The 19,414-nt window shown below is 39.7% G+C and overlaps 3 protein-coding genes across 10 annotated transcripts in view; 1 reads left to right on the top strand and 2 right to left on the bottom strand.

Annotated features, from left to right (window-relative positions):
- Positions 1-8,402, bottom strand: part of Bsg (immunoglobulin domain-containing protein Bsg) — a 30,922-nt gene extending 22,520 nt beyond the window's left edge. For 3 of the 8 annotated variants that reach the window (XR_016196400.1, XM_089257343.1, XM_089257349.1), the window contains exons 1-2: positions 8,256-8,402; positions 4,070-4,578 (exon numbers count right to left, since the gene is read on the bottom strand). Coding sequence is in view for 7 of the 8 variants with exons in the window: in XM_089257343.1 (XP_089113469.1) it covers positions 4,070-4,142 (73 nt within the window). In the remaining variant the exon portion in view is untranslated. Of the gene's footprint in view, positions 1-4,069; positions 4,579-5,398; positions 6,136-8,172 lie in introns of those variants that run through there. The other 5 variants (XM_089257346.1, XM_089257345.1, XM_089257348.1 and 2 more) reach the window with 5 other exon arrangements.
- Positions 8,403-8,796: 394 nt separating this feature from the next.
- On the top strand, positions 8,797-18,199 carry Mcr (macroglobulin complement-related). Its single transcript, XM_030385488.2, has 7 exons — positions 8,797-8,996; positions 11,472-12,328; positions 12,458-16,223; positions 16,291-16,484; positions 16,548-16,722; positions 16,861-16,966; positions 17,037-18,199. Exons 2-7 carry the CDS (start codon positions 11,487-11,489, stop codon positions 17,246-17,248), a joined length of 5,295 nt encoding a protein of 1,764 aa, XP_030241348.1. The 5' UTR covers positions 8,797-8,996; positions 11,472-11,486; the 3' UTR covers positions 17,249-18,199.
- Positions 17,406-19,339, bottom strand: Trf (TATA-box binding protein-related factor). Its single transcript, XM_018098609.3, has 2 exons — positions 19,059-19,339; positions 17,406-19,004 (listed from the first exon to the last, which is right to left on the bottom strand). The coding sequence occupies exons 1-2, from the start codon at positions 19,199-19,201 to the stop codon at positions 18,485-18,487; spliced, it is 663 nt and encodes a 220-aa protein (XP_017954098.1). The 5' UTR covers positions 19,202-19,339; the 3' UTR covers positions 17,406-18,484.
- Between the last annotated feature and the right edge of the window lie 75 nt (positions 19,340-19,414).

Raw genomic sequence — 19,414 nt, 5'->3', positions numbered from 1 at the left:
GTCACACATACTATATAATATAGTCCAATATTCAATTATTGTCCCATTACACCCATTACAGTTTGCTTTTGAAAACTTTAAGGCATTTAAGTTGGCTTAAAGCACATAATCCTCTTTTAAGATACTTTCTCGACACCCAAAAGATACATTTCTTTGTCTACAAAATAAATGATTCAGTCCACAATGTATATATAAATGGATATATTCTGCGGTAGTGTATCAAAGTATTAAACAATAGCAGCTACAACAAATCAGTATGGATAACGAATACTTGATAAATCTCTCTAGGCAGGAGGCCAACAGCTCGACTCGAACATACGTGATTCATATAGTGCTTGGTCATACGAGTTTATATATACATAGTATGAGCACACATCTGTATATGTTTGCATATATATATAGAGGTATTATTTAGCATTTGCAATATCAAAAGTGTTCGCCCAGGTTTCCATTATTTTATGTATGATTCCGTTTATTTACGCAAACAGTTCAACAACAACAAAAAGAGGCATTGAAAATATTGTAAAATAAAGGGAAAACAGAAACAGAAACATGTGCCAAATACAAATTTGATAATCAGTTCGATTAAAAGAACACCTGAGCAAGTAGATTACGTCGAACAGTGAAATTCCCTGAAATTATATGCTATGCATTTTTATATTATATTATTTTTATACCCTGAACCCATTGAAAATGGGAAATCAGGGTATAATGTTTTTGTGTAAAAGTATGTAACAGGCAGAAGGAATCATCGCAGACCCCACAAAGTATATATATTCTTGATCAGCACGATGAGCTGAGTCGATATAGCCCTGTCCGTCTGTCCGTCCGTCCGTCCGTCCGTCCGTCCGTCCGTCCGTCCGTCCGTATGAACGCCGAGATCTCAGAAGATATAAGAGCTAGAGAGCTGAAATTTTTTGTGCATACTCGTGTATACCATACGCAGTACGAGTTTGCTTTATTTTTTCGATAACTCATCCGATAACTTTTTTATCGAGAATAATCGAAAAATTGATTTTGTTTTTTGAGCCTCATTGGAATACTATTAGACATAGAGACTTCAGATTTACTGTGTATATATATATGATGAATACAAACATTTTGTAATCAACAGATTTTGGATACCACGCCCCCTTCGCCCCCAATTTGCAAAAAACGTATTTCAAGTACTAGAGACTTGTGCTTTAGAATGTACACACATTTTGACCATATGATTACGGTCTGAAAATATCAAATCAAATAAATTCTCATACTATTGCCCACACTGCAGCGCAGCCCAAGCGCAGTCGCTGCTTACTGCGCAGTTAGCAGAGCGCGGGCGCGTGAGGGTGGATGCATGTGTATGTATGTGTGCGTGCATAAAAGAAGTGCAGAATGATAAGAATATCAGCTTGGAGGGTTCAGGGTATCTCCTAGTCGAGCAGTCTCGACTAGAGTCTTCTTACTTGTTATATTTATGTTTATTAAACTTGATCCTAATATAAATAAAGAGATCGAGCTATAAACCAAAACATTCAAATATTTTCATTAAAATGTACCTTATCATATATAGTATCTAAACTAACCCAATAAACAAAGATAAAGATTTATTTATATTCATAAAAAAAAACAAAACAAAACAAATAAATTATAAGGTTTTAAAGATCTATCAATGTATTCTCTCATCCATTTATAAATTCTGTTTTATTGACTGAATTACTTATGAATTGAAATGATATTCAAATTGAATGAAATCTTCAATAAATATTTCATTGGTGGATTTTTATTCCTTCTTTTGTTTTTAAACAATAATCATTTTAATAGAAACAAAATTTATAGAGTTTGAATGCTGCTCAGAAAATCAAATGAATTGAAATACAAAATAATCAAAGACTCGAATGAAATACCCCTTGACTGTGGAATACATACATAAGGAGGTAGCCAATAGCTAGGGTTATATAGAGCTATATAGATAGATATCGAACAGATATGCTTAGAATAATAAATAGTTTGGAGTCGAGCGCCAAGGCAAAGGCTATTATAAAGAGAACTTTTTGATGGCCAAAACTAGGTAGGTGTAAACAATACAGCCGGTACACAGTACATAGACCATGTATGTATATAAGGCATAATACATTTACTATATACAACCATGTACATAGCATGTGTAGTATTGGGTATCCAGTACCGGGTCGATGAGTTAATATAAACAACTATTCGGACATTGTCTGCGAGCAACCGGCAAAGACTGGGGCGCTCTGCTTACCTGGCGACCGTGTAAAAACGAAAAAAAAAATTAAAATAAAGATTGTGGAAAATATAGAAGAAAAACATCACGAGATTTAAACTGAAATACTAACGTGAACCTAATATATTTTAGATGTTGCTTTTGTTGTTTCTTTTCGTATTTCTCTTTTCATTCTTGCAATTGTGTGGAAAATTGAAAATCAAATGAGCAATAGTAGCAGAAGAGGCAGAGAACAGGTACAGCAGCAGGAGGAGAAGGAGGTAGAGGTGGCGAAACACATACATAGTCGACCAGCCGCAGTCGCAGTCTCAGTAGCCAAACCCAACCCGACCAACAATATAAACTATAAAAAGCAACACAAAAATATCGAAGCACAAGTACACTTAACTAAAGGCCAAAAAGATAGACAAAGACAGAGCGGGCGACACATAGAGAGAGAGAAAGTGTGAGAGAGAGAGTGAAAGAGCGGGCGAGTGGACAAGGCAAGAAGAAAACCTGATGGCCTCTAAGAGAGGGGCGGGCGGTGAATACTATAGGAGGCGAACAGGGGCCGAGGGGTGGTGCTTACATTGTAAAAGAGAAAATAAAAACCAAAGGAAAGTGTTCGCTCAATATATGTATATATACATATATGTGTGTGTATTATGTTATGTTCTATGACGTATATGTGTGTGTCTTTGTGTGTGGCAAAAACCCAGCAGAACTTTGGGGCAATATTATCATGAGAACAACAACCAAAACTTCGAGTGTCCTCAGCACTAACATCTTTTGTTCATGAACAAAAAATCATGATTAGTGTAATACTATCTATAACAATATGTTTCTAATTAACGCTAATAATGTTTAAAAATAAATTAAAGGGAACACATATGCGTGAAATACGCCAACATATGCTCGATATTATATTCATATTATCATCAATTTATAATAGCTAAAACCAAAATCTAAGTCCATTCGAATTTTTATAACAAGTTTGAGAATTCCAATTGAAAATTGAATTAGGAATCGGAAAATATTAGAAAGAATTATATTATACAATTTAAAATTTTATATTTATTTTCTATTTTGTTGGCATCATTCTTTTAACATCATAAATGACAACAAAACAAGGGAAAATGTATTACATTTTATATTATATTCCTCTTTTAACTTAAAATCCTGACAACGAAACACTATTATATATTATTTATATTATATACTAATATTTGTTGGATTAGAAACTATATGGAAAAGACATATTTTCATAATGTAAGACTAGCCAACAGATAAGAATACTTTTATTTTAACTTTCAACTATTCAAACAGAAATTAAATTTTTAAAATTTGTATATAATATGGAAAGCTCAATCGAGGGATCAACTATATATTTGGAATAGTACCAATAAATTCATAAAAAAAAAAAAAACCCATTCGCACTGCATTTAACACACTCAAAAGTTCAGCTGGGAGTTGCGAAAAAAAATATCTGTATTGAAAATGAACAGAGACAAAAATATGTTCGGCCAGGCACCAGGCAATTAGGGCCGGGGTGAAAAGGCGAGGGAGACAACATACTATTAATTTTTTTTCCTTTCCTCTTTATTTTTTGTAGTTTTGTTATTGTTTGCAATTTCTGCTGCAGTTTTGTATGTACACTTATACAGTTAGAGAATGTATACGACAAACATACATGTATATAGAGCTTAAATATAGGGTAACATATATGTATGTATGTAAATGTATACATATACAGGAGGGCTTGCTTGGCTAGTTTTTTTTTTTAATTTTATTTATTTTTTAATTTATTGGTAATTATTGTATAGTTGTATATTGTAATTGTAGTTGTTGTTGTTGTCTACTTACCAAATGATTGAGCATGAACCGCTAAAAATATCGAGAGGAATGAAAGAGCGCTAGCCAAGAATTTTGCCTCCATCTTTGGTATTGATCCGTGTTGTTGTTGCTTGTGTTGTTGAATTGTTGTAATTATTTTATTGGCTGTTGGTTGTTGTTTTGGTTGTTGTCGTTTCAAATTGCTTGCATATTAAATTTGCATTAACTAACTTTGCTGATTGATTAATTATTTTTGTTGTTGCTTGTTTATTATTTACTTTTTTTTTATATTTATGCTTCTTTTTTTTGTACTTTATGATTAACTTACTAGATCATTATTAATATTACTTTATGTATAGCTTTAATTATACGATTTTAATTTGTTGTTATTAATTATGCTTAACATTAAATTTGATATTAGTTGATGTTGTTTGTTGGTTGGTTGGTTTGTTATTTTTGTGTTTTGTTCTGACGATTCTTCTCTTTTTGCTCTTTCTCTTTATTTAACCAGCTCCAGCTTTTGTTCTTATTTCTCGTCGCTATTTTGTTTTATGGATATAGAGAAAAGATTACTTTTTTGTATATAAACAATTTAACTTTTATTTCGTATTGTTTCTTTGTCAATCTTATATATTTTTATTTTCCCTATATATTTTTCTTTTTTCTCGTTTGGCTCACTTTGAATTCTATGCTTCTTGCACAAAATTTAAAAATACATAAATTCAAAATAAAACGAAAGCAAACAGAGAAATGCCAGCGGCGTCTTTAAGTGCGTGAGCGAAAGCGAGAAAGAGAAGCTAACTCAAGGATGTGAAAAAGCAGCAGCAACAGCATAAAAACTAAACGGGAATTCAACTAAATATAATTCCTATACTCATTGTCTCTCTTTCTGTCTCTCTTTTTCTTTTTTTATCGACGTCAGCATTATATACTGCACACGTGCTAACAGCGCAATGGCTTGTGAAGGGAAAGGGGGCTAGAGACAAGTAGCATTCAGCTGCACCTTCTTTGCTAATTTCTTATGTTCGTCGCGTTAATTTTTTTGACGTTATTCATTTACATGCGTAGCCAAAAGCTTTTTACTCTTTCTCTCATACACACACACATATATATATATATACGCACGCAGGCACAGAAAGACATTCACATTCAAGCACAGGCACGCAGTGAAACTGGGGGTCGAGGAATTTTTGGCTAGCAAACTAAAAATTGAAATATGCCACATTGACGTCCATGCAAAATGCTCAAAAGCAAACGCACTCAGAAATGAGTCAAAGCTCAAATTATGGCAAGTAAATTTGGTAATTTATTCCTTCTTTTATTTTATAAATATATGTATATTTTTATTTAGTTTCATACACTTTTAAAAATTAACGTACGGATGGTGTCTCGAACTAATACTAGACACTGACCAAAAGAAATACCGAAAAAACGAACACCGAACACAACAGAATGGAACACAGCAGCAACGTAAGCGTAAACGTAACGCAACGAAATCAGCGAGCAGACTGAACTGGCCGCTGTACACCGAGCGAGCGAGTAGGCAAAAAAGAAAAGAGCAAAAAATAACAGGCTGACGCTTACTCGGCCAACGACGACGGCGACGTCGTCATGGCTGACTGATAAAAGTCGTACGGATTTGTTCTTAGCTCATTGTTTTTGTTGTTGCATTTAGATTGAAATTCGTTTGTCAGCAGTGTTATCAGTAAAAGCCGAGGCAGCGACGCCGACTGAGACGCCGGCAGCTGCTGCAGAGCAACGGCAGTTTGTTTACCCCGCAACGACGTGCATGCGGCGGCATTCACACTAAATGTTTCCGTCACAATTTATACGCATATTCTACACATATTCATACATAGTACATATTTTGACACACACACACACATACATACATAATTAAGATAAAGAGCTCATTGCAGTATTTTAATACAAACATACAAGTCGGCAACAACTTAGAACGTTCACGTATCACAGCAATGGACAAAGAGGGACTACGGCTACGTCTGCAGGGAGTGGAGGGAAGCGACGGCAGTGGCACTGATGAGCTGCTTGAAAGCGGTTGGCAGCAGTTTCAACATGATTTTTGCTGGGTAGCTGCTAAGCTAAACAAAAAAAAAAGACGCGCGCGCATACATAAAGCCAAACGCACATTAATACAATAACAATATTAAGTTATAGTTTTTTGTTTGTTTTTGGTAAACATTTTGCAACTTCTGCTGAACGCGTTAGCTCAAATCACATATTATCGATTGTCAGACGAGCTTAATATTGATTAACGCTGTATGTGTGTGTGCGAGCATAAGATTCATCTTTTATACAAAAAGAGTTTGGTTTTTAACAATTTTGCAACTCCTGCTGATCGAGATAGTCATAATCGCATGTTATCGATTGCCAGCCGAACTCGGCGTAGATTGGCGATAGTCGTAGAGGATATATCCTTTTTTTTATAAATTGAGTTTTATTGGCAAAGTTCGAACCACTTGCGAGACAAATCGTCTTTTAGCGCAGCATAACGTCATCGAACAGCCATGACTCAGTGGCCCGGTCATAGTTTATTTACTGTTCACCCATACAAACACACACGCTAGCTAACTGACTTACGAAAATGGGAACAAAAACAAAGTTGACAAAGTCGATGATGTGATGCTGCTGACCAATTATTAATCAGCGGCTAACATAATTTTTGTGACATCTTTAATATTATTATTATATGAATTTGAGCAAAGTCACTCTTCACTAAAGTTTTACCCATTAAGGATAAGAAAGAACTTAACTACAGGAATATATGTTTATGTACATATGTATGTATGTACATATATGGTATGTGGACACGCTAATTGAATTGATTAAGCTCAAAATGAATGAGAAGAAAAAACAATATTAATAACAATAGAATTGATGAACTGCCTACCCACACACACACAGCTTCGACTCAGCTCTAAAGTTAACATAAATGACTTTATAGTGTGCGTGCGTGTATATGTGTATAAGGCTGGATGACGTGATTGTCTCTCGGAACCCGCATATGATTAAAACGGAAAACAAGATAAAACTCGTTGGAGCAAAGGAGCAGCGCATATTCAGCTTGTTGTTGATACGAAGCGTTGGTCGTGGGGGAGGCAGCAAAATACGCATGACACTCCTTGCCGCTGCCGCACACACACATACACAGGCGCAAGCACGCGACACACCGACACGAGGTCACTCACACACGCATACATATATACACAACACCCACACACACATGCAGATACATAGTGTGACCAACCGCGCGTCCCCTGCTTCAGCCCACACTCAATAGCAATTATTAGTTGATTTTCACAATATTAATTTGTGTGACCAGAGAAGTCAATATACTCAACATTTTCAAGTCACGAGATAGAAGCAGGCACACACATATATATCTATATAGATATACATATGTATATATAATCTGTCTGTATGTATCGAGAAACGGCAAGCAATGAGTATATTGAGCGCAAATATAGTTACAGGATTTCTTTCTTTTTTTTTTTTTTTTTTGCTAGCTGCTCCCACTTTTTCTCCTATTTCTTCATTGTTTCTTCTTCTTATTAGCCGCGATGACGACAGCGTGCGCGACGGTCACAGCAGCAGTAGCGGCGGCGCCTTCGCCTTGCGCTTTTCAATAACATTTACATTTACACTTTGTACTATTTATGTAATAGCTTTTCTTTTTTTCAACCGTTGGCGAATTTGATCTAGCCAGATGTAGCCTGCTGTATTACACCTGCCGTATATTTTCAACAAATTATATGGAATTCACTTTTTCAATTGGCTTTTTTTGCAGCTTGCTTTTCTTTCTTTTTTGTTTTACTACCAGAACTCGACACACACACACATACACATATGCAATCAAGGCACGCACAAAACACACACACAAACATACACAATACGCGACACTCTCAATGACGAAATTCTTCGGAATGCGTTGACAACTCTAGGTTCTAGCTCAAGCTCCTCCGCTTTCAAGTATATGTATATATGAGTATATGTGTCTGTGCGTGCTTGCCTGCTTTTGCATGTGTGTGTGCGAGTGTATGAGTATTCTGCTGCTGCTGCTTTTCCTCATCATTTTTGACTTGGCATAGAATTTCAATTGTGCTCAAGCTCACCGCACATTAGCATACACAAACTTAATTAATTTAACAACCGCACTTCTTTTTGCTGCATAATTTTGCACTCATTTTAAATTTACCTAGCACACAAAACACAAAAATTCGATTTTTTCCTCGCTGATATTTTCACGCGAATGACCTTACATCACACGCATACAATACACACACACACTCCTGAAATGGTGGGCATTTATTGCTCGTTCAAGTTTGGTCACACAATTTGCCCTTAAAAAATACTGAGCTCGGTTTATCTATCGTTTACCAGCACTGATGCTGCATATCGATAGCTTTTGATAGTTTCGAATATTTCGTTCAAAAAGGAAATAAAAATATTTCAATATAAGTTAAATACAAATATTTTACATCATTTAAAATAATTATAATTTCTGTTGGAAACTACCTTTATATTAATAAAACAAAACATTGGCTATATCATCAAACAGTTGCAATTGTCATTGAATTTTTTTTACAGCCTGAAAACTTAAAAACTTTAGTAAATATTTCCTTTTTAAATTATTAGTAATCGTATATTTATTGGATTTAAAATAATAACCGTAACCATCAAGATCGATAGATTTGTGAAACCATGGCATGCGATAGTTAGGGGTGTGGTGCGATAACCAACTTCAGTTTCTGTTTGCACGTCACTAGCATAAGTCATCGCGTTGCGGGGTCGTGTGTGCGTGCGTCGTGCTGTTGGTTTTGTGTTTCATTAATTTAACATTTAAGTTAAAAGTTATATATTTTGTGTTGCTTTTGTTATTACAAATAATGCGCCCGATTTTCAGCATTGCTCGAGCACACATCAATTCATAAAACAGGTGAGTGCTGGCCATAGCGCCTCGTAACGGTGACCCGCCCAAAATGTTTGCTCAAATACCTGCGCTACTGCTTGCGTTGTTATTATGTTGTTGTTGTTGCCCTCACATGGGCGTTGACCAAAATGTGAATAGTTGTAAGCGTAAGCTCTTCAAATTTTAACAACAATTTTATGCATCAAACTAAAAAAATGGCTGAAGTTTTTTTTTTCAGTGGAAAAAAAGGTAAAGGCAAGCGTCTGCCACCTGCTGCCCAATTGGAATTTAAAGCCACGCTCAAATTTCAAAGCCCCTGCTCAATTTTTTGTTTTTGCATATTAGTGTGTGCTCAGTTCTTGCACGCACTTCAATTGCACTTTTGCTCTGCCTTACCCCTCGTTTTACACTAATTAAAACCACTTTACATACATACATATATGTGAGCTTGAGCGTGTGAGTGTGTATGCATGTGCTTCTCTGCAGCAGTAAAAGGGTGGATTACACTGTCCGTTGCTCTTGCAGCAGCGTTCAGCTGAATTATTATAACCGTTTTTCTTCTCTGTTTGTTTTACACATCGGCCAGCGACTTCTGCTGCTTCACTGCGCAGACAGCATACACACAACATGCATACCCTAACACATATGCACATGTCTCACGCATACAGGTAACTGACACTATCTTCTGTGTTGCTTGCTTTGTTATTTTGTTCGTTACCGGCAACTGCCTTTCAAATGTTCTCCCCTCTCTTTTTTGTATTTTTTGGCCGAGGGTCAAGTGTGGCTTGCTTGCCGGGCACCTAATTATCCTTGCCTCTCACCTTTAATACTTTTCTATGGTTGCCTTCAGATGTTGTCCTTTTACCTGAGGCAGATTGTCCTTTATTATTTTGTTTCTTATGCTGGTGGTTGGGGTGTTTTTTTTTTAGGATCTTGATAAGCTGCTTTTCCTTTTATTATACGACTCAATTCGTCAATGTCAGAAGTTAAGTGGCGTTGAATTTCGCAGCTTTCGGTCGTTATTTTTCCAGTTCCTGTACATACATATTTAGATGATTCAACATTGGCAGCGCTCCGCTATTGGAAATTGAGCGCACTGGAATTTAGACAGCGATAATCGAACATGTTAGCGATGACCCTTGGCTCTAGCAACTCAGCGAGCTATCAGACTGATGAGCTAATACTTTCAAGCAGTGCTGGCATATAACGAGTAAAACCTAGATTGTGATATGTAATAAGTATATAAATAATGCTAAAAAGTACACAAATTGAGAATTATCTTTTGTAACTGTCAACACCAAGAGCTAGTTCTTCTATTCTCTTTTCATTCATTCAAGAGCAAATATGAACTAGGTGGCAACACTCGTCAGTGACAATCAGCGGCTTTTGAAATGGACTGTATGTCCAACTTCTGTGAGAATTCTAATTAATTGATAATGACATTTGCTTGCTTGAATTTTCTATTTATGTTGAATAGGCTCTTCCGTTTGTTTGTTGGATTCCCAATAACTAACGCCTGGGGCCTAATGCCGACAAGCACAAATACTAAACTAGGGCAGTGCGGAATGTGTCGTAAATTTTGGTAGTCTGCTTTGAATTTTCTTCGCTTGCCAGGAAAATCGCTTGGCACATATCCCATATCCCATATCAAAGACTAATTGCGCGCCCACATCGAAATGACATTTAACTTAAAATTTGACATCATTTAAATGTCGCATTGTGTGAGCGTAAATCCCTGTGTGGATGTGTCTCTGTGCGTTGTCTAAATCTATCCTGTATGTGTGACACACATGTGCATATGTATGTGTGTAGTTGCGTGGCATGATTCCTGCCAGTTGGAAATTGCTATAAATAACTAAGCAATGCCCTATTTTAATACCCTTCATAGTGGAGCGTGCTAAATGCGTAAAATTTTTTTTTTTTCATATCATATCTCTATCATACATAGTTTTCCGTTTTTTTTTTTTTCGATTTGGCTGGGACTAAGGAATAGGCGAATTTTAATTTAACATCTAGCTGAATAAATAAATGTTTATTTCAAAACAAATACATAAAACAATACAATAAAACAAATAAGTAAAATTTTAAAATTAATATAGAATAAAAGCTTTGACTACAAGCGTGAACTGCACTGCACCTGACTCCCTCTCACTCCCTCTTTTTCTTCTATTGTACAGTACTCATGTTTCGTTCATGTCCGCTTTTCTGCCTTGTCTAGGTGCTTTTATGTTAGCGGTTGCTGTTTTGGTTGCCTGAACAGCACGCGGAAAAGAACTTTCTGAGCAGACTAAACAAGAGCCTCGAAAAACACGCACAGCGTACAACAGAAAACAGCTCAAGCAGGCAGCTATATATAAAATATATATGTATGTACATATATACACATACAGATATATTGTATATATGTATATACATTAGGGACTTGTTAATTGATGCACTTCACTTAGCGCACTGATTGATTGACTTCATCTAATTTTTGTTCATTCTCTTTTTTTTTTCTAGTCAGTCACTATTTGGATGAGGATGCAGCGCTTGTGGCACATGCTGCATGCGTTGCTGCTGCTGCAGCTGGTTGCAGCACAAAGCGACGGCAGCTATTACAACCTACAACAACAGCAACAACAACAACAACAGCAGCAACAACAACCGCTGCTGCCCCAGCCCACATCGATATACGATAACAATAATCCATTATACGGAACGAACCCCAATTTGAATCCAAATCCAACTGCATATCGCAATGATGGCAACTACAATGATTTGGGCACTCAGGATGACTATAATAAGCGACTGGGAGGCGGCATCGGAGGCTACGGTGACGACGAGCCCAGTTTGCAGCGCGGCAAGTCGGCCTACAATACGAAGAACATATTTCTGGAGACATTGCATAATCGCGAGCCCACCTACTTTATTGTTGCCTCTCGCATGGTGCGCCCTGGTCTAATTTATCAGGTCTCCGTTTCGATACTCCAAGCGAAATACCCAATCACTGTCCATGCAAGTATCTCGTGTGATGGCGTTCAAGTTAGTGGCGATTCCAAGGATGTCAAGGAGGGTGTGCCCGAAACTTTGCTGATGAGAATACCGCCCACAAGTGTAAAGGGAAATTATCGACTACGTGTGGAGGGTTTCTATCAAGATGTGTTTGGAGGCGTTGCATTCTTAAATGATACGCGACTTGACTTCTCGCAACGCTCAATGACAATCTTTGTGCAGACCGATAAGCCGCTCTATATGCAGGGCGAGACGGTGCGATTCCGTACCATACCGATTACCACAGAGCTGAAGGGCTTCGATAATACCATTGATGTCTATATGCTGGATCCCAATGGACACATACTCAAGCGTTGGCTGTCTAGGTAAGTCTTTACGTAGTATTGAGCTAGACTAAACTGATATTTGTCGAATATTGATTGTGATTATAGATGATGAATATCTGTACAATCTTGACTAACTCCCTCGCTTTTCCTATCTGTTACCCTCATCAGGCAATCGAATTTGGGCTCTGTTTCGCTGGAATACAAACTCTCGGATCAGCCTACATTTGGTGAATGGACGATTCGCGTGATTGCCCAGGGACAGAAGGAGGAGAGTCACTTCAGTGTCGAGGAATACTATCAGACACGCTTTGAAGTCAATGTCACAATGCCGGCGTACTTCTTCACAACCGATCCGTATATCTATGGACGGGTTATGGCCAACTTTACCAGCGGTCTGCCCGTGCGAGGTAATCTAACACTGAAGGCGACCATCCGACCCATTGGCTACTTCAGCAACCAAGTGCTTAATGAGAAATTCCGTTTGGGTCGCTCGCCCCTGGAGCAAATGAATTTGTATAACGATCGCTGGCGCTATAACAATCCCAATCAAAATCCGAATCAGCAATTTAATGTGCCTGGTCAGCTGCCGCAGGATGGCGTGGATCTGTCGCAGGATTTGCTCTATCGCAATCAATATGTTGTGGAGCGGAGCTATCAATTCGAGGAGGAATGGCCATTTTGGGTACGCAAACCGGAAGTACTGGACAGCTATGATTCGTGGACGAGCAGCTATCGCAATAGTTTGCCATTCTTGAGATACTTCAACGGCACCTTCGACTTCAAATGGCCGCTGCACGAATTGGAAATGCTTGTGCCGAATATGGCCAACATGGAGGTGCTCATCACGGCGACAGTAGGCGAGAAATTCTACGATGAGATCATCAGCGGCTATTCCGTGGCGCGCATCTACAATTCCAGTTTACGTGTCGCATTTCTGGGTGAATCGCCGCAGGTGTTTAAGCCGGCAATGCCCTTCACTACCTATTTGGTTGTGGAATATCATGATGGCTCACGCATAGATCCCTATTTATTGCGTCAGGGCCTGATGGAGGTCAGCGGCTTCGTGGAGAGCCGCAACGGCGGCCGTCGTGACTGGCCCGCCCAGCGCCTGCATATGTCCCAGCAAACGGAAGGCGTCTGGGAGGTGAAGATTGATTTACGCCACGATTTGCAGCTAGACGATCGTCCACAGTCGAGGGACTTCCTCAATGGTATACAGAATATGCGCCTGCAGGCTGTCTTTATCGATCCGCGAGGCGAACGCATTCAAACGGAGCTATTGCTCGTCGCACACTACTCGCCGCGCAATCAACACATCAAGATCACCACCAGCACCGAGCAGCCGGTTGTGGGAGAGTACATCATTTTCCATATACGCACCAATTTCCACTTGGAGGAGTTCAACTATCTCATCATGTCCAAGGGTGTTATTCTGATCAATGATCGGGAGACCATTATCGAGGGTATACGCACCATTGCGGTGGTGCTCAGCGCTGAGATGGCTCCGGTGGCCACTTTGGTGGTCTGGAAGATCACCCAGCAGGGTCAAGTGGTGGCCGACTCTCTAACCTTCCCCGTCAACGGCATTTCACGCAACAATTTCACGGTCTACATTAACAATCGCAAGGCGCGTACGGGCGAGAAAGTTGAGGTGGCCATCTTTGGCGAGCCTGGCTCCTATGTGGGTCTCTCTGGCATCGACAGCGCTTTCTACACCATGCAGGCGGGCAACGAGCTGACCTATGCCAAAATTATCACCAAAATGTCCAATTTCGATGAGCAAACGAATGGCACTTACAAACGCATTTGGTACTCCCACGAAGGCAATCCCGATGAACTTGTCTATTTTCCGGCCTCCTCATTCGGCATCGATGCGAATCGCACGTTCGAGTACAATGGATTGATTGTCTTCACAGACGGTTATGTGCCACGCCGACAGGAGAGCTGCAATCGCACCTTGGGCTATGGTGAGTGCCTGAGCGGACGTTGCTATCGCCTGGAGAAACACTGCGATGGCCTATTCGACTGCGACGATGGCACGGATGAGATCGGCTGTCGAGTGCAAAACGATACGGAGCTCTTGAACTACCGCAAATACCGCTTCAATCGCGTGCTGCGGCACTACGAGAACGTTTGGCTGTGGAAAGATGTGAACATAGGCCCGCATGGTCGTTATATATTCAATGTGGATGTGCCGGATCGTCCCGCCTATTGGATGGTCAGCGCTTTTAGCGTTAGTCCATCTAAGGGCTTTGGCATGCTGAATCGCGCGCTGGAATATGTTGGTGTGCAGCCGTTCTTCATCAATGTGGAGATGCCAACGGTATGTCGCCAGGGCGAACAGGTGGGCATCCGCGTCACGGTCTTCAACTACATGACGACGGCCATTGAGGCGACGGTTGTGCTGCATGGCAGTCCGGACTATAAATTTGTCCATGTGGAAGAGGACGGCATTGTGCGCAGTTATAATCCGAGAACGAGTTTCGGTGAGCATCAGTTCTTCATCTATTTGGATGCTCAGGGCACTACGGTGGTCTATGTGCCGGTTGTGCCGCAGCGACTGGGCGACGTGGATGTCACTCTCCATGTGGCGACGCTACTGGGCACGGACACGATCACCCGTACACTGCACGTGGAATCGGACGGCTTGCCGCAATATCGCCATCAATCGGTTCTTCTGGATCTTTCTAATCGCGCCTATGTGCTGGAGTACATGCACGTGAATGTGACCCAGACACCGGAAATACCATACCAAGTGGATCGTTACTTTGTCTACGGCTCGAATCGGGCGCGCATCTCTGTCGTGGGCGATGTGGTTGGACCCATATTCCCCACGATGCCCGTGAACGCCAGCTCGCTGCTGTATCTGCCGATGGAGTCAGCCGAGCAGAACGCGTTCAGCTTTGCTGCGAATCTCTATACGATTATGTACATGCGTCTGATCAATCAGCGCAATAAGACGTTGGAGAGGAATGCCTTCTACCACATGAACATTGGCTACCAGCGACAGTTGAGTTTCATGCGTCCCGACGGCAGCTTCTCGTTGTTCCGCTCCGATTGGAATAACTCAGCGTCGTCTGTGTGGTTGACCAGCTACTGTTTGCGCGTCTTCCAGGAGGCCTCGTTCTACGAGTGGGAGAACTTCATTTGGATCGATGCCACGATCATTGAGAAGAACATGCGTTGGCTGCTGCAGCATCAGACGCCGGAGGGCGCTTTCTATGAGGTCACCTGGCTGCCGGATCGTAAAATAAATCGTACAAATTTTGCCAGCTACACAAGCCTACGGAATCGTAATATCACCTTGACCTCCCATGTACTGATCACGCTGGCCACCGTCAAGGATCTGTCCGGGACGCTTGGTTCGCGTGTGGCACTGGCCACGCAGCGAGCCGTTGCCTGGATTGAACGAAATATGCAATTCCTTAAAGAAACGCCGGAGCCATATGATGTCGCAATCACGGCGTACGCTTTGCAGCTCTGCAATTCACCAATAGCGGAGCATGTGTTTAGCATATTGCGGCGCCATGCTCGAACCATTGGCGACTTTATGTATTGGGGCAATCAGGAGTTGCCCCAGCCGCCTCGAAAGCTAGAGAATCAAAAGTGGTTCTCACTGCCCCGACTGCCGTATGAATACGATTCGCTGAATATCGAGACGACGGCATATGCATTGCTGGTTTATGTGGCACGTCGTGAATTCTTTGTGGAACCGATTGTGAGATGGTTGAATGCACAGCGTCTGAATGAAGGCGGTTGGGCATCCACTCAGGACACGAGCACAGCATTGCGTGCCTTGGTCGAGTATACCGTACGTTCACGTATTCGTGATGTGTCCTCGTTGAGTGTGGAGATTGAAGCATCCTCACAGGGCGGCAAGACCCAGGAGCTGCGCATTGATGATACCAATTTGGCCAGGCTGCAGAGCATTGAGGTGGGTTGCACTGATCTCGATAGATAGTTAACTGGAGTATGATAATAATAATTCTTTATTCAAACAGATACCAGATGCTTGGGGCACCATTAAGGTGCAGGCCAAGGGCGCTGGCTATGCTATACTGCAAATGCACGTTCAATACAATGTGGATATAGCCAAATTCCAGACGAAGCCGCCGGTTCCAGCCTTTGGATTGCATACAAATGCCATATTCCACGGCAGAAATCAGTCGCACATCTCCTACGTGGCCTGTCAAAAGTAAGTTCGCTAATTTAACACTCTCTGAATAAATTCAATAATAATCTGTATGTATCATTCCAGCTGGGTAAACACCAAGGAATCGGAGCGTTCGGGCATGGCTGTGCTGGATGTGGCCATACCCACGGGTTACTGGATACAGCAGCAGAAACTGGATAGCTATGTACTGAGCAATCGTGTGCGCAATTTGAGGCGGGCAAAATACTTGGAACGCAAGATTGTCTTCTATTTTGATTATGTAAGTGTCGAGCTTTTAAATATGTTTTTATACTTTAATTCTCAAAGGGAAAATTGGATATATTCGTTCCTAGGTGTTTTAGTTCGTTTACATGAGCCAAAATCTCATTTATTTATCATTTTATATTTATATTTATAGCTGGATCAGGAGGACATTTGCGTTAACTTTACCGTAGAGCGCTGGTATCCAGTGGCCAATATGTCGCGTTACCTGCCCGTGCGCATCTATGACTACTATGCACCAGGTGATAAATTAGCCTCAATACTATATCTATGTACATTTAATAACTATATCTTTCTATTACTCCCATACAGAGCGCTTCAACGAGTCTATCTTCGATGCTCTGCCCACATATCTGCTAAATATTTGCGAGGTGTGCGGCAGTTCGCAGTGCCCCTACTGTTCCATCTATAATATGGGCTGGCGTTCGTCGATGTCGCTCTCGCTATTGTTCTTTAGCGTATTTATTTATCTGCTGCGCAGTCGTACGCATCTAGTGCTTCAAGCTCTCCATCTATTCACCTAGAAGAGGCCACGCACATCCATCCATTCACCCTTGCAGTCGCCCACCCATGTCTAACAACCAAACACAAGTTATGTTTAGCTTATTAGCTTTGAATTCGAATGAGTGTTGAGTTTTTATAGTTGGATCTATTATTTCTTTTATGTTTATTTAACTTTCCTTTATTTTTTACGAAATTGCATTCCGTCCAGACGTTTATCTTATGTTCAACTGCTAGCAATTTATTATTATTTTGTAATCAACATTTTAATCGTAATCTCGAGATATGTACAAATGGAAGGAAACATCGTATCCAAATGGACAAATTGTGTTTGTAATTTGACCAATAACAAAATGAAATATCAAATTTTTTGTACACAAACCATTAACTTATATATAGTTATATATATAGAAATAGTATAAGCTGTATCAATTGGATCACGAAAATAATCTCTTTGCCTTATCGACAACCGCTTTAAAAGCCGCTTTAAATGAAAGCTGAAAAAGTCAAGTGAAAATAACAAGAATGTGTCTTTTAAATATCACAAATTGCCTTTACTAGATTTTAGAAATCGATAGTTTATATATACAACCTTTATATTTTGAATACTGCATGCATATCAAATTTTTTATTTACATATTTAAAACGAACAATTTGTTTGTAAAAGCTAATGGATTATGATTAGAGTTGAAAGCGACCGTCCAATACATTTATGTTTGAAATAATGAAAAAAATGAATCTAATTAGTGATTAAGCTTAACACGTATTTGTATTCTTGACAAAAACAGTTTAGATATTGCTCTTGTATATTATATACGAACTATATATATAAAGCCATGTACTCTCAAATCAAGAACTCCGTCCCTCCATTTATGGTAAGAGAAATGAAGTGAAATGAAACTATAAAGTGAAATATTTTTTGTATTTTACGTTTTGTATGTAACGAAAAAAATAAATATAACAAATAAAATTAACGAACATTTTGAATTTGATTAGCGCGGAATATTTACTGGCGAAGAAGAGACAAATACGAGACGTAAATAAATGAATAATTGCACAAAATAAAGTGTGGCCACACTGCCTGCGCACATAGTACCGCAGCCGGTAGCAATAAAATAAGTGTGGTCACATTGGTCTGTGTTTATGTTTATCCACAACGCATTTCTATTCTGTATAAATAGTTAAATACCATATATTAAATTGTTCGATAAATGCTACAATTATTAAAAGTAACTTAGAATACATAAATCACATAGAATCTACGTTTTACGAAAACTGAGTAAAATCGGGGATATGGCTTCTAGACAGTCCATGATATCCTTTCTGGATTTAGCGCCGGTAAACACAATTTTGCCATTGACGAAGATCAGCAGGACAATGCGTGGCTTAACCATGCGGTAAATAAGGCCCGGAAACATTTCCGGCTCATACGAGCTAAATTGGCCATGCACCTGATTTAGGTTCTCCAAACGAATAGGAAAACGCAAATCGACAGTGGCAACAATATTTTGCAGCTTATAATCGACAAACTTAACAGGGAAGCCCAATTTCTGTAGAATACGTGCAAATTTCCGTGATCCGATGTTCGCCTCGGTTTCGTTGCGTGCCCCTGTGCAAATCACCTTACCGGTGCGAAAGATCAGCGCGGTGCAACGAGGTGAATGCATTCGCATAATGACTCCTCTAAAGCGTTTTGGCGTGTATTCCGAGTTGCGAGTGCGCGAATTGATGGTTTTCAAATCTAGCTCACAGTCCACGGAAAAGGTGGCAACGATATTTCTACAAATAAATAGTTAGCTTATTTAATTTAAAGTTATATTGGCAAAAACGTACTGCAATTTAATTTCATGTTGGGCATCTTTGGGCTCAGTCAACACAGCCGGCTGTTGTGGCTGTAATGCACTATGTGGATTGGTAGTATTAGGGACGCCTGTAGCACTCGCTTCTGGCTCCGCAATTTTGAAATGAAATTGCATTTTCTTTTAATTTAATTCAATAAAGTTAAATGTATTCTCAAGCGATTCAGCAGTAATCAAAAACACGCGTTGCATTGAACAGTGTTGTTCTATCAATAAAAAATCGAAAAACTGTCAAATGTCAATTCTGTCATTTTAGACGATAACACAGTATGCGTAGCCTATTTATTTTGTAGGCTATATCATTCCTATATTATTTGTACGCGTTATGAT

This window comes from Drosophila navojoa, chromosome 3 (assembly GCF_054131105.1).
Source record: "Drosophila navojoa isolate 15081-1374.11 chromosome 3, UAZ_NAV_1.0, whole genome shotgun sequence".
Taxonomy (NCBI): Eukaryota; Metazoa; Arthropoda; class Insecta; order Diptera; family Drosophilidae; genus Drosophila; species Drosophila navojoa.
This window is presented reverse-complemented; position numbering and strand designations above follow the sequence as displayed.

Excerpts from the sequence above, each read along its gene's own strand:
- Trf (XM_018098609.3), bottom strand. The coding sequence starts at position 19,201 with ATGCAATTTCATTTCAAAATTGCGGAGCCAGAAGCGAGTGCTACAGGC. Across the intron at positions 19,005-19,058 it reads CAACATGAAATTAAATTGCA|AAATATCGTTGCCACCTTTT; the intron begins GTACGTTTTTGC and ends ATTTATTTGTAG.
- Mcr (XM_030385488.2), top strand. The coding sequence starts at position 11,487 with ATGAGGATGCAGCGCTTGTGGCACATGCTGCATGCGTTGCTGCTGCTG. Across the intron at positions 16,485-16,547 it reads TCCTACGTGGCCTGTCAAAA|CTGGGTAAACACCAAGGAAT; the intron begins GTAAGTTCGCTA and ends GTATCATTCCAG. Across the intron at positions 16,967-17,036 it reads CTATGACTACTATGCACCAG|AGCGCTTCAACGAGTCTATC; the intron begins GTGATAAATTAG and ends ACTCCCATACAG.